Source organism: Trachymyrmex cornetzi, unplaced genomic scaffold (genome assembly GCF_001594075.2).
Source record: "Trachymyrmex cornetzi isolate Tcor2-1 unplaced genomic scaffold, Tcor1.1 scaffold949, whole genome shotgun sequence".
Lineage (NCBI taxonomy): Eukaryota > Metazoa > Arthropoda > Insecta > Hymenoptera > Formicidae > Trachymyrmex > Trachymyrmex cornetzi.
This window is the reverse complement of record NW_017300299.1, coordinates 313,681-327,882: the sequence shown is the minus strand read 5'-3', so window position 1 is coordinate 327,882 and position 14,202 is coordinate 313,681. Positions and strand designations below refer to the sequence as shown.

Below are 14,202 nucleotides of genomic sequence, written 5' to 3'. Positions count from 1 at the left end.
AATTATAAAGAGAAAGACATTTTCTTCACCCTCCAAGGTTTTTTTAGATTCTTTAAACCGAGAAATATGCTCGATCCGGGAGGGAATCTTTTTTTATCTACGATGGGAAATTACGATGCAATACCAGGATATCTAATATTTCATATTCTGTTAAATTTGTTTCAATTTATTGAACACTTAAAATTTATTGTTACTGCAATCGATATTGTGCCATCAAATACGTAGACGTTGTTATTACCCGACACGAAAATATTATAGATTTCATAAGACTATGTACAATTGGAATTTCGTAAACTAATTTTAATTTAATACGTTTATTTCGCGCATGTTAGATGTGCTCTCTTCTGTCACAGGTTTTTATTTGAATGAACGGCGATTACGTTATTACACGCGATTAAACCAAGAGTTGATTGCGACTTGATCACGAAATTCGTAAGAAACTACTGCTTGCACCTGGTTGCAGCGAATTGCAATTTAAAATTCGGTTTTGAAATCTGCATGGAAACGACATGTTTAGCCCATTTAAGACAGTCTAATTTACCGCTGACATTAACTGAGATCGTGCCTCGTTTTTTATCGATTCACCAATTGTTACCTCATCGCTCTACGGTCTAATGAACGTTTGAAGTCGAGACGCTTCGCGAATCAACCTGGTTCGATTAGCACCGTAAAATCGGCCTTCCTTCGGCATTAGACCGATTTTCTTGTGTACACCACGACAGGAGATACGCTTAGCCAAACTTTTCCGCATCGATTTCGCGTAACCGATCAAGTATTGTTTGCAAAATAGTCAGAGAAGAAAACTTAGTTGGCAGTTTGCAACAGTGTTAATAGCGAGTTTAAAATTAAATTAAATTGAATTGACAAATTTTCATAAATATCTTACCGTTCCGAGAAACAAATATTTTCCTTTCGCTGCGTGGTCGAGTTTCTCTATGGCTTATTATATTGCTATAATCTTCTAACTATGCAGATTGATTATATGTTTCACACTCCGTTACGGGAGCACATGTTCGCGCTTGAAAACGGAACACCGTAAACGATTACTTTTAGGTGAACCATAAAAAAAATGGATGCACGCTACACTGAGCACGAAGAATATATTTTCGATTCATACATAAATGAGGACCGAGCAGCACGAAAGTTTCCGTTACGCTTTTCAAATGACAAATTCGCTTATGCTCCAATTCGTTCTAAAATGTGTTATACATAGTATATATTTTGACGTCAGCCTGAAAGTCCATTGAAAAATTATGCAAAATTTTGAATTTTAAAATTTGAGATGAGTGAAAGAATCGTAAGAGGAAATATGCCGAATGGAAGAAAAAGGACACTTAAACAATACCAGAATTTGCGAAAAATGCGTAATTCGAACATAGGCGAATTATGATAACTACACCTAACTACGCGAGGCGGAGCACACGCGGGAAAATTGTCGGAACGTTTTGACTTGAGAGTCGACGAGAGACTGGCGAACGCCTTCTGCCTTTGCTCGAGACTCGAGACTCGAGTCACTCGAGACGCGCGCCGGCCATCCCTTTCCACCGAGCGAGACGACGCTTCCTTACCGGTCTCGAGGAGAGGTGCCCTTACTCCCGATAGGTTACCTTCGAGATAACTCGATAGCACACCATAAATGCGCCCACACGTGTAAATTGATCCCATAAATTCGCCAAGATTGTGAAAAACTCGGAATTTCGTCATTAATTAATACAACAGCTGATACTGGAACACTATAACTGCCTGCGCGATACGTTGTTTCAGTCGCTGTCGCTTTCTCCGAAATTTCGTCTTGAGACAAGTCGCTCGACGCGACACTTTTGCATTAGCCCATTATACGCCGACATGTGATTCATTGATTCGTTGAAAATATCTCGTACTTCTTGGATCAGCCTCGCCATTCATTAATGATCCTATAATATTTATTTACGTGTTTTGAATGATACTACACGAAATAATATCGGAATATAAACGTAACATAATATTACAAAAATATTAGTGTTATGATTATAAATTTATTAACTTATAATTCTATTCTTGCGAAGCATAATCTTACTTTAGAATATATAATTTAATAATTTCGTAGAGAAAAATATAATCTTTGTCATGTGTAGATATATTACATACATCGCATGACGACATAGCAATCTATTTATCGAATTCCTGACACGGTTAAGATACGTATCGAAACGATTTAGGAATATGCCCGCCACGAATGATTTCTATCGAACAAAAGTCTTTTCTCTGTTGTGATTATATTTTGAAGCTGAAGACCAAACGTTGATAAATCGTTTTGCGAACCATGGGGAGTCCCGTGCGCACAATACGAGTCAAATTGCTAAAAGATAGATTATGTTTTTACTTTGAGACTCTTTTGTTATCCAGCTGAGTATGGCACTTCCGCGTTGCCTTTCCGGTTTAGAAAAAAATTATTTTATTTTGTCATATCTTGTAAACTCGTGTTCTGAATCTTTAACGTTACTCTGCAGATTACGGATCGAGCTTACGAAAAAGGAAAGTAGGAGTCATTTTTTTTACCGTGACACCTCGTACAAAATGTGGGCGGTTTAGTATAGATCATAAAAGATCTTTTGCTCGTTTGAGCATCACTGCCGATCATTTCGCCATAAGGCATGGAAATTGAGTGGCTAAAAAGGAGTTAGCTGATCTTTGTAGGCTCGAATTTCTTTCAGTCGAAGAACGTATGTTTCGGTTTGTCGTAAAACTTGAAAGAGTAGCTATAGCTAAAGAGCGTATTTTATGAAAGCTCGTCGCTACATGCTCGGTTATATTTCTTGTTGATCATTCGAGCGATACGAACCATTGCATGCGATATGAACGAAGTGATGTGTCCGATGCGGAAGTTTAACTCGTCAGATTTATAAGTTAATAGAATTGAAAATTTTATGAAAAACAGCGTGTATCATTTAATGCGCACAAGTATAAAAAATTTGTTGACCGTATTGTAATATCACCATCATATTACATACAATGTATTGGTTTTTATTTTTAATACATTGAACATGATGCAACATAATGTAATATCAGATAGAATTCATTAAGCGTTTTGCGAAGCGAAAAGCGGAAGTCTTGCTCTCTTTGCAAAATCAAGATTTCCATAAAACGAACGTAAGTATCGTAGTTGATGTCGAAAGGCTTTCAATCCATTCAATAGACATTTAACGTTAGACACTGCATTTTCCCATTATTTGTAAACACATGACACGAAGAACTTACCGCTACTCAGAAAATATTTGCATGCCGTGCGAGATGGACCAACATTCTGAACAATGACGAACGTGACGATAATAATATTGGATTTACGCTCGTCAAGGTCTACTCATTCTCGTATAACGGTTTAAAGTTGTCCGTCGACACGATCGGTACAGTTCAATGGCAGGCGGGAACGTATCTATTTCGGTAACACACATCACGGTCTAGTAGGATTTAGTTATCTGATAATTATTCGAACGTGTTAGATTTCCAATTAATCAATGATATGTGGTTGTTCATTACGAAATTTTTTTTACGAATGTCTGCGTTCCTGATTGTGGTAAGATCGGGTGACCGTGATATTTATCGTTTTATTTTAAAGGAATGAAAGAAAACCTGCTTCTATAACGTTGTGGCATTTGTTCAGTGACGCAGGTTACAACAGGATAAAAATTCATGCTGATTGCCCAGCAAAGCCGCGCCGCGCTTTAAAGTGCCGACGTCGGACCTTGATGGGCTCTGCGCTCGTTTCCTGGATTTGTGTTTTAACACCTTGACTTGACTCGCAAACGTATGTTACCGTTGGGTCAGCGACAAGCCAAGTCGCGGCTGCATTTTCAAATAACTGCGACGGCATATTTTCAAAGTGTACATTTCGTTAAGATGGACGTGTAAAATAAGGTAGTAAAATGGAAAAAGCAAAAAAAAAAAAAAATAAGAAAAATAGAAAACTCGAAAAGTTAATTTCTTCATCGTTCGCGAGGTAACTTTGTCCGATAATTTCACGGTAAATCGTTGTCGCGATAACTGCAATTCCATAGCTGTGGAGCATAAATACTATGCAAACGTTTCACGGTTCATGCTACTTATACATAAAGCGGCGTGTAAACTGGATGTTATACAAACGATCATTAATACGAGATATATCACGAAAAGAAGATGTAATTTCACGTTTATTTATACATTATCGGAGCGGACGATTAAAGTTCTCTCGGCTTGGAAGTAATCCGCTCGTTCGTCAGCTTCGCAGATTGATCTGCATCTTAAGTATGACGCATCGTAACTAATTATATTGACGTTGGTGCACGCGTAACGCTTCCGGGTTGCCGCGCAACGGAATGTCGTCTCTTGGATCTTGGATCTTGAATCCGATATGTCTACGTGGACATATAGTAGATCCTTTCAAGCACGGCTGACCTGACTCCACGAACGAAGTGCCTGTCCTCCTCTCGATCGATCTCGCTATACGAATAACAATAACTGTCTCTTCTGTATCGATTTTCTCAAACGTTCATGTGCGATGATTCATAAGCGTGGGGATCTGATCTAGGATGCGATGTCTATTTGTTTCTAATAAACGCGCGTAACATATAATTCATAACTGGTTTCCATTTCCATCGTAATCTCTTGTTCAAAGGCCGTACTTTGTTAAATTCGTTGATACCGGTCGATCTTGAAACGGGGCGAGTCATCTTTAGGCGGTTTTACTGCATGCACCGTTCGAGTTGGCGCGATGGAATGCAGCTCGCTCGATCGGATGCATTAAGCGTACTTTGCGAGTCAGATCGAATGCGATTCTTTCGGCACGAACGTGACAAAACGTGACCTGGTTTTCCTGTATGATGCAGATTTAAGTCAAAATGAAACGTTTCAAGAATATCGTTTATCAATTTTTTAGAAAACGTTGAGAATTAAATTTCATTTATAATAGAAATGTATATAACAAGAATATAAATTTTAGCATGATGCAAAACGAAACTTTGCAGTGCCTGAGACGTTCAAAGATCTTCTAAATATCTTATTCAGATGTTAATAATCCGTTATTCGGTGTTCGATCGTATAATCCGATCGTATTTTTTTAAATATGCATATCTCTGCGAATGTTCCACTGAGTTCTGAATAGCGAATAATTTTCTATAAGCCTCGAGATTAGCTTGATAAAATGTTGTCTGCAATTTGTGCGCATTAACATTTAATAGAAAGTATTCGGTATCAATATCTACTAATTGATTTGATGTCGAAAGCTTTCCTCAGGAGGTCAAGACCAGTCAAGACTCAAGACTAATCATCGCCCTTTGCAATCGCAAATTGAAACGGGCGTCGGATTGCCTGGGAAAGGTCGATCTCCTTAAGAAGCCAGTCGTTAATGCACAGTTCGAATGAAATTATGGAATGTGCTTTTCGTTTGCATATTTTTAACCCCCATAATTGCAGTGTAGACAAACGAATCTTCCAAACCATTCCATATCAGATTGCAATGAAAATCTGGAATGTGCGGTGACATGTTAAGGGTTTATATATTTTTTATCTTTCAATACTCTCTCAAAGAGACATAAAATCATAAAATTTATCTATCTTAAACATTCGTGTCATTGTATTTTTTTAATCGTCGACTTACTAATGTCTGAGTAAATTCAAACGGACAGACACTTCGATAGTCTCTCAAAGGAATATTAAGAAAAAATTGTTGGGGCAGTAATATAAAGTAAACTGCCCACGTCAGACAGATCAAGGGAAAATGTTGCCTTTGAAAAGACCGAAAGTGCTACCTTAGAGAAAGAGCTATCGATGCCAATCTACTTGGATTGGTATAGTACAGGTGTTGGTTGCGTGACATTAGTTACCTTTGGGTCAGTATACACTGTACGCACTACGCATACGGGTCTTGTGCTGGTACGCTGGAATGCCGTCTTCTGCGATCGCGCACGTACAGGCGCACGTCAGTACGCAAGTATGCGTCAGAGATCGCCGTCTCTTCGATTGGAAGTGAACCAAGTGAAAGATCTCGAAAAGGAAGGCGATTAAGGGGGAATGGGACCTTGAGCGCGGTCAGCCACTGGAAGAGCTTCGGAGGCTGAAGAGTGAAGACCGCGGCGGGATCGCCATATTGTTGTGACTAGTAAGCTTTGCTGGACCCCGATCGGCCGCCATCCACCACTTACAACAGGCGTATGTACTCGTATGTGCGCTGCTCGCGGCGCCGGATCGATCGTAAATGTCGAGTAACAATATAGGATACATGATAATTAACGGAAGAGAGTTGGGAATCGTCGAGCTAGCGCTAATACAATAGACGCATTCTCGTTTGCTTATTCTATCCCGGATGCGATTACACATCGTGCAACGCTACGTTTTGAATAAAAAGCTGCTATCAAATTATTAGCGTTGCAGTCAGCGAGTGTTTTTGAAGAGATTTCAAGAAATTCGAATTTGCCAAAGCTGCACGCTAATCTCATTCAACTTGAAAAGAATTATAGCTTTAGCAACTTGTTTCCTAACAAGCAACTTAGAATGTTATTGCCTCCAAAGTCTTCCAGTGTACGTATAATGGCGTGAGAGAAAAGACTCTCGAGTCGATGTGTAAAATGACGTAATGTATTTTCACGTACCTACCTGGATTCGCGCGCGGCGAAACGGATACCGTGGGTGTAATGGATACCGTGAGACTTTTTACGACTTAATATTTAACGGGGTTGAGAGGAACATATACGTCCCCGTCGATTTGTCGGAAAAATGGTCGGTTAATACGTTGTCGGCACCCGGCAACCCGAAGGCGCCTGACCGTAAAGTTTCGCGTTTAATACGCGGACTTCGCGGACGGCAGCTTCGGCTGTTCGTTAGCAATCCGCGCGAGCATCGCCGCCGCTCACTGCCAGGCGATTCTCGAATTATTCTTAACGGTTTTGTTCTCACACCCACCTGGCCGGCGGCCGGGAATCCACGTTCGAGCGCAGGAACGCCGACCGTGCCGATTAGAGACCGCGTCGACGGAATTTCCTTATTTCCCGCTTTGCACAAAGCGTCCGGCTACGGTAAAGTCTCGGGTGAAGGATCCACCGATACACTCCTTATCGTACGATTCGCTTCATGAATCGCGCTGTTCGCGTTGCAAGAAGAAAAAAAAATGAATGAAAAGGAAGTAGATGCAGTAAAGACAATGTCGAAATCACGCGGGAAGCAAGGAATCGTCATTAGAAAATTATACATCGCTTCTAACGTACGTATAGCGTACGTACAACGTGCGTGATCGGTGCATCTTTGAAAAAAGTATTGTGCAAATTAATTGTTATACCACCGCTTACTATTCCTTATTATTATCCAACTTTGTAATTGCTTCTATTATATAAACTGCCTTTTTTTCCTTTGGAATTTTTCTCGATGAAGCTGCGTATTCATTAACTTGAAAAAAAAAGGACATGTGTGAAATAAGCTAGAAATACTATATCGCGATTAGTGGAATGTTTTTGATATCTCATATCGAGTGTATATCACGTGCGAATTATTACCATCGCTCGACTGGCATTTGATTTCCGGTATTTCTATGGCGAAATTACCGTTTTCTCGATCGAACATTGATCTACCTTGGCGAGATAGACATTTTTCAACTTGCGGCGAAAGATGACGAGCATGTGTGATAACATATTTCTCTTTAAATAGTTTTCTCGAAGAGCATGTATTACGCAAACAGGTATCTCATTGAAGTCAAGTGCATTCAAATGGAGAGCTTTCCTGATGTGGTGTTTAAGTAGAAATAAATTATAAGGGGCTCGAACCAACAAGCAGAAAAGGAGAGAATATCAGAAAGATGTCTTGATTAAGATCTCGTGCATAATATCGTGAAGAGGAAACGCGAACATCTAGTCATTCGTGCGAAAATATCACAGAATGCACGTTGGTGAATAAGAATTTCTCCCTGCGAGGAAGGCGCGCCGCTCTACACGCCTTTGTCTCGATTCGCGACCTGCCTCCGTTTTGAATGCATTCGCGCCCGCGCGAAACCTGAGAGCCGTATGGGCGCGTAACGCAAGGTGATTAATGCGTAACCTTTATAAAACTCGACGGTGACGTGCCACGGTAGCGTGGGCGTGTTGTGTACCGGGTGTCCTCCGGCACTCGAGAGTTTTTCGTAATTTTTTTTTCCAATAATACCTGCATTTGGCGAATTGAATAATCGCAATCCGTTTCCCGTTGGTCCCGGAACAATGCAAACATTGATGGCGCCATCAAAAGCAAAGTCAATTAATCAATTAGCAACTCAAGGTTGCGCCGATTGATGACGTGCTAACTTTTTTTACGCAGTTAGCTTTAATAGGCTCAACCATCTGATTTGTTGCCTTTTGCTATTAGCGAATGCATCTCTAATCGTTCTGTGCTGGCCTCGCATTCTTCCGTTAATTAGATAAATTGCGGCTTTATTGACTCAAATCGTATTTTGAGGTTTAATTAAAGTTTAATTAGCGTATAAATTGACTTACCGTTTTTAACGAACATATCTTTCTTGATTGCAGAAGGCGATTCTTCCGGCTCCACCGTCAGCTCACTGGAATCATTCATGTCTGCGTTGCTGCAACAGGTCAGAGATTTTTTTTTCTAACTGCTTAAAAGAGAATAGCTATTTTTTTTCATCTTGTCGCGATTGTGATGAGTAAAAGCAAAATTATTTTATATATAGCTATTTAAAAAAATAATTATGTATCCTATTACACGCGCGCGCGTTTCAACGCTAGGAAAACCTATTAAAAGATTTAATAAACAGCAATCGCTGTTCGAATGGTTCGAGAAGTGATTGCAGCGTCATGCAAAGAAGGAGAGATCGCTTTTCAAAGCAATAAGCAAATGTCGAGCATTTGCATGGAGGCGTTCACCTCGTGGGACGGCCGAGTCAAACGACTGTTCGATTCTCAGTAATCGACAACCTTCTTTTCTATTCTTAGAACGGTCAATTAACCTTTTCTCCATGTGCCGCACACGGCAGGCAACCCATATCCATAAAGAAAGTGAATTAATTTCTTTTTAAAGTTCATTCGTTGCATGGTGCTGCATCAGTGAGTTCTATAATAATTTACTCTTTGACACTCTTCTCAGCAGTTTATTTCACAGCTAACTGCAACCATTTTATTCGAAATAAACACGGAATAATTGCAATTAATTTTATGTAATATGTATACTATAATATTACTGTTTATTTACGCAATAAATTAACAATATTAAATTTTGACATAATAATTGAGATGCAGTGTGGTGAAAGTAAATATACATAAATCACGTTTCTCCAAAAACAAACATCTTAAATTCCCTACATCTTTGAATAATAATATTTATGTTACTACTGGAATATACAATTGCAAACTTACGCATTCATATATTCTAAGGAAGTTTCCTCCTCTTCGCCAATCGTAGCGAGATTACTTTGCCAGTAATAATCGCCGTCGTCGCTTTCGTCAGTGGTGTCTTCTTCTTCCGTAATTTCTTCGTTCTCTAGTATTTGATTTATTTCCGGATTCTTTATATCGTCGTTGACCACGTCGAGCGATCGATAAGTTTCGTTATCTTCGTTTTCTCGCACCGTAGAATTATCGACCGATAAAATATCTTCTTCGTTTGTTGGAAACACTTCCTTAAAATTATCCCGATTATTTGTTCTAGTTTCCTCTTGATGACAATTTTTCGAGTTTATACAGTTTTCTTTTTCATCGTTTGACTCGTCAATGAGCTTATCAGTTGATTCCAAGATCGAATTTTCATGCTCTGGTGAAACTTTATTCGAATTATTCGTAGGCTGCAATTGATCTTGTTGATTTTTATTAATTACTTCGTTTTTTACTTTATTTTGCTCGCAATTCACAGTTTCTGTTGTGTTATTCGATTTATTTTCCTCCTTCTGATCAGACTGTTTTTCAATCAAACCTTTAGCCATTCTAATTTCGATAATCTCAAAGACTTTATTTGTTTGTGCCTTTTCTTCCAAACTTGCAGCTTTATCCTTCTCGTTATTAAGGCAAATGTTCTCCATGTCAGATTCTTTATCGAGACTTTCATCTGAACTTTCGATTTTTTGACTCTTTTCGTCAAGGATATTATTTTGATTTGGTGACGAATTGCATACTCCTGGTCGAATGTGTTCTGTGTTCTTAACTTGCGAAAGATTATTGTTCTCTTTCCCTGTTATGCGATTAGACTCGATTGACGATGAAGGTTTAATTTCTCTTCGCGGTGTTATAATTGGAGGTGGAGGTGGCGGAGGTGGTCTCTTCCGTCTAGCTTTAACATCTTTTCTCGGTAATGGTTTCGGTGGTAATAGAGGAGCTTCCGAAAGTTCTCTTTCAGAAGAAACAGGTACCGTTGCGGAGATTCGCGGCCGCGCCTCGTTTCCTGATTCGCTCGTTTGCATTTGGTTCACGCAGATCCTATTAACGTGATTTCTAGCCGGCAACGGCGGTGGCGACGACCTGTCGCCGTTGCTTCTCCCCGTGCCGGAAACAGAGATCGCTTCTTGGAATTCCTCGTGGTTGCCGTTGACGCGCTCCACGAGCTCCACGTCGTCCTTAATTGGCCTGAAATGCGTCGTCGAGTCGGCAGCCAGGTCGGCCGTGTAGAAGAGATCCGGCCTGGCCTCATGTCCGTAACTCAGCGGGGCATCCTGAAAGCTGAGTGGCGGCTGAAGAGTGATCGTTTCCTCGATCAACACCGTGTTTGGTGCGACGACCGCTGTAATTCGTTCGACTTCACCGCGCGATTCCACGTGCGTCACCGCTTCAGAATTGGCAAGACGGCGGAGCAGGTAATCTGGCGGATTCGAGAAATCCCGCTCGAGATGCTCGAGTGGACAGATCGCTCGCGACAGTAGCACATCTCGATCGGATGATCGGTCGAAGTCTCGATCGACGCCCGAGAATTCGCTTGGCTGTTCGGAACCTGCGGTTGACGCTGTCGACGTCGTGGATATGGTCGACACGCGATCGGACGTCGAGAATCTGTCCACTACGGTGGACATGGAACTGCCGGTATCATCGGATGTGCTGCCATGCGTGGAGCCACATTGTGATCGCGCATCCAGATAAACCATTGCTTCCGGTGGTTCCTACAAATATAAGAGACTTTTTTTTTCACATTTTTATAGCATTTATTTTTAATTCAGTGAATTTAAAAAATTTATTAAAAATATTTTTAATCTATTTTGTTTCTTTATCGTGATTACCTGCTTCGCTTTCACGGATTCCGGCGAACGGTCTTTCGGCGATTCTTTCAGGTTCTCCTGATTCGATCCGTTAATGTTTCTCGGCGAAGACTCGTAACTCTCGTACGAGTTTATTTTGGTTACGCATTGTAATCCGATTTGTGAAATTGACGAGCCATTCTGCACGCCACTTTGCGATCCATTCTGCAATCCATTCTGAGATTTCGAATTGTCCAACAATTTCTTGATGGGACTAGGATTTGCCTCGCCGTCCGCAGGTCCTCGAGGCTGTCTCAGTTTTCTCGGTGGTACAGGCGGTGGTGCTGCGGGTAATTCTGGAGGCACTTTGCTTCTTTCGATTTTTCTCTCAGCGCTCACCACTTCCGGTCTAAGAGCGCCACGACATCTCACCATCAACCTGATGACCAGTTGCGACTCCTTCAGTCTTCTCACGCAATCCAATCGGGTCATGTGTGTCACCGGTATACCATCGATCGACAGTACCTGCGAGAGATGTAACGTGATTGTCAAGTACAAGGAAGAAACGCGGAGAAGAGCTTATTGCTCGCGATAATTTCCAATGTAAACAAGTAATGGAGGTGAGAGGAAACTTCTCTTGAGGATCATTAGGGAGGAAGTAGGTCTTGAAAATCATAGACGGTGAAGTGCACCGTGGGAGCTAAAGAGAGTGCGTTTGTGCACCGTCTTATCTTGCAGCTGTTCCGTGAAAGAAAAATATGCTATATATGCACATCAATATCGCTGTCTCATAACTTACCATTTTCATTTTATTGACAAACACTCTGATAAATTTAAAATCGACTTTTCTTTAATATACGGGAAGAACGGTTTTGCTTAAGTATCTAAAAATTTATCTAAATATAATGATTTGAAAACAATTTTATTGGATTATCAAAATTTGTGTAGAACGCTCAAGCTATGGTTGCTAAAATATTAAAATTTTTACTCATCACGCTTGAGTTTCTTATGTAATTATTATTTTGAACTCAACAAATTATTTTTAGATCCGTATCTAGCTATATTTTTAAATGGTTTAACATAATCATTTTTATGGCATAAATTAAGATATTGAATACACGTTGTCGTAAATTTATGCGAGAAAAATTTTTGCCACTTTTTTCTTTCTCTCTTTCCCTCATTCACTCAGGTTGCTGACATTACGCCACAAATGCAAACGTCGCGGTTCGATGCGTGCAAATAATTATACGTCAGTCATTATACCGACATTGGAATACCAGTAGGAATCTACCGTTCCATTGTGATCTTTATCAATTACAGAAGAAACTTGTCGATTCCGTAATTGAAAGCGACATGTATGATGCGTGAAAGATTTCACGTGCCGTTAAGATTGAATGAAATCATGTTCATGAATGTTACTTTCTTGAATTTATCACATGCATTACAGCACAAAATATCACGTCAGCGAAAGCAGACCCGTGTTAACGCGCGGAAAACAAGATTAAGAAAATATCGTTTGTATACATCTATTGTAAGAATCGTAGTATCGCTCGTGCGCATCTAAGAATTCTTCTCTCTCTCGAGAAAATAAATTAAAAAAATCAATTTGTAGTCCGCACAAAATGCTTAGCGTTTCGGATTATCTTTATTACCTCGTCTCCTTCGCCTAAGGTGCCCCACGAACATTTCGCTCTGCTGGCTGGACTTTGCTCCGCGCAGCTCTGTACAAACAGTCTTCTAACTCTCTCAGCAGTCTTGTTACCGCCTTCGAATTTGAGTCCAAAACCCAAACGTTCTCCGGGTAATCTAAAAACCTCGACTTCTTCTTCGAGGTGCCCGTCCATACCGTTCGGCAAACTTTTGCCCGTCGCCGGCGATTCCTCATCGTCTTTCTTCCTATTGCCGATCGATAGAACGGTCACAAAGTTTTCCGACATCGGCTGACTGCCGACGCTGACCACCGTCACGAAATCTTCTGTTGTGCCCTTGGCGACATCCATTTTTTGAATTGATCTTAATTCATGGCAAGTTCGCTGATCTTTACGCTCCAATGGAATGCTGACCACTCCCTGAAAATAAATCAAATCATTGTCGCACAATTCTGTGACATGGCGTAATTGAGAGACAGGTTCTTATCGAGGTGAAACCTGTTTGATTTTAACTCGTAAAGAATTATTTATGATCCATCGCGTGGAATAGAGAAATCAACAAAACGATCAATACAGTCAACTACATTATTTATAGATTATGACAAAGCCGGAAATTTAAACACTTGCCCGAGAAAATTTGTAATGTTTCTCGTCTCGTCGCCAGATGGTTATTTTCTAATCGTATCCATTTACTAGCGGAATCAATCAGCAAATAGATACCGGCAGACGAATCGTGTCACATAGTACCGAGGATCGCGGACAATCATTAAGCGACTGTATATACCGGCTTAGTCGCGTGACCAACTTAATACGGAAGTCTCATGTTTTCTTCGTACCTGCTCGTTTTACTGATTACGCTATTACATATAGATAGCAGCGGGACAAATTATAAACAAACAAGGCACGTGTCGATATAAATTACATTCCGACGCGAGACATTTGTATACTATGACGAAGCGCTAACTGTAACTTGTATTCTGTTATATTTGAAATTTCATTCGTCACGATTGACCTCCGCTCAAGTGGAATTTTATTTCACCGTTCCTCGACGTAAGTGTTCTGAAAATTATATTTGTGTCGATATTATGCGATTAATAATGGCCATTCGAGTCTGTCTTTATTTCTTGTAAAGTTTCATGCAGATCAGAGTCGTAAAGTTTTATATTACTTCCAATATCAAAGGCGGGAATTCTTGGAAATCTCGAAAGGCTTTCGATCGAATTTTTTTATCGCTTGCTTTCAACGTAGATAATGTTAGATATCTCAAGCGTCGGTAAATTACAAAGATAAATTTTCCACGTCGCAAATTTTTCGCGATGTGGCTCTCCGGTTGTCATAAACATTCTTCCAAGCCATGGAGACTCTCCAAGTATTCCGACTAATAAATCTTCCCTCTTATTTTTC

General features: G+C 40.3%; 2 protein-coding genes across 3 annotated transcripts in view; both read right to left on the bottom strand.

The window, feature by feature from the left end:
- Window positions 1-11,210, bottom strand: part of LOC108769786 (uncharacterized) — a 30,522-nt gene extending 19,312 nt beyond the window's left edge. For both annotated transcript variants that reach the window (XM_018520977.1, XM_018520978.1), the window contains exons 1-3: window positions 11,192-11,210; window positions 9,348-11,074; window positions 8,469-8,557 (exon numbers count right to left, since the gene is read on the bottom strand). In XM_018520977.1, coding sequence (XP_018376479.1) covers window positions 8,469-8,557; window positions 9,348-11,059 — 1,801 coding nt within the window. In that variant the 5' untranslated portion in view covers window positions 11,060-11,074; window positions 11,192-11,210. The remainder of the gene's footprint in view (window positions 1-8,468; window positions 8,558-9,347; window positions 11,075-11,191) is intronic.
- On the bottom strand, window positions 11,075-13,201 carry LOC108769780 (uncharacterized). Its single transcript, XM_018520963.1, has 3 exons — window positions 12,802-13,201; window positions 11,196-11,674; window positions 11,075-11,090 (listed from the first exon to the last, which is right to left on the bottom strand). The coding sequence occupies exons 1-3, from the start codon at window positions 13,147-13,149 to the stop codon at window positions 11,075-11,077; spliced, it is 843 nt and encodes a 280-aa protein (XP_018376465.1). The 5' UTR covers window positions 13,150-13,201.
- Window positions 13,202-14,202: the final 1,001 nt, after the last annotated feature.

Bases quoted from the DNA above. Each gene is read 5' to 3' on its own strand.
- LOC108769780 (XM_018520963.1), bottom strand. From the start codon at position 13,149: ATGGATGTCGCCAAGGGCACAACAGAAGATTTCGTGACGGTGGTCAGC. The intron at 11,675-12,801 runs GTAATAAAGATA...CATCTCTCGCAG, and splicing joins CCTTAGGCGAAGGAGACGAG to GTACTGTCGATCGATGGTAT.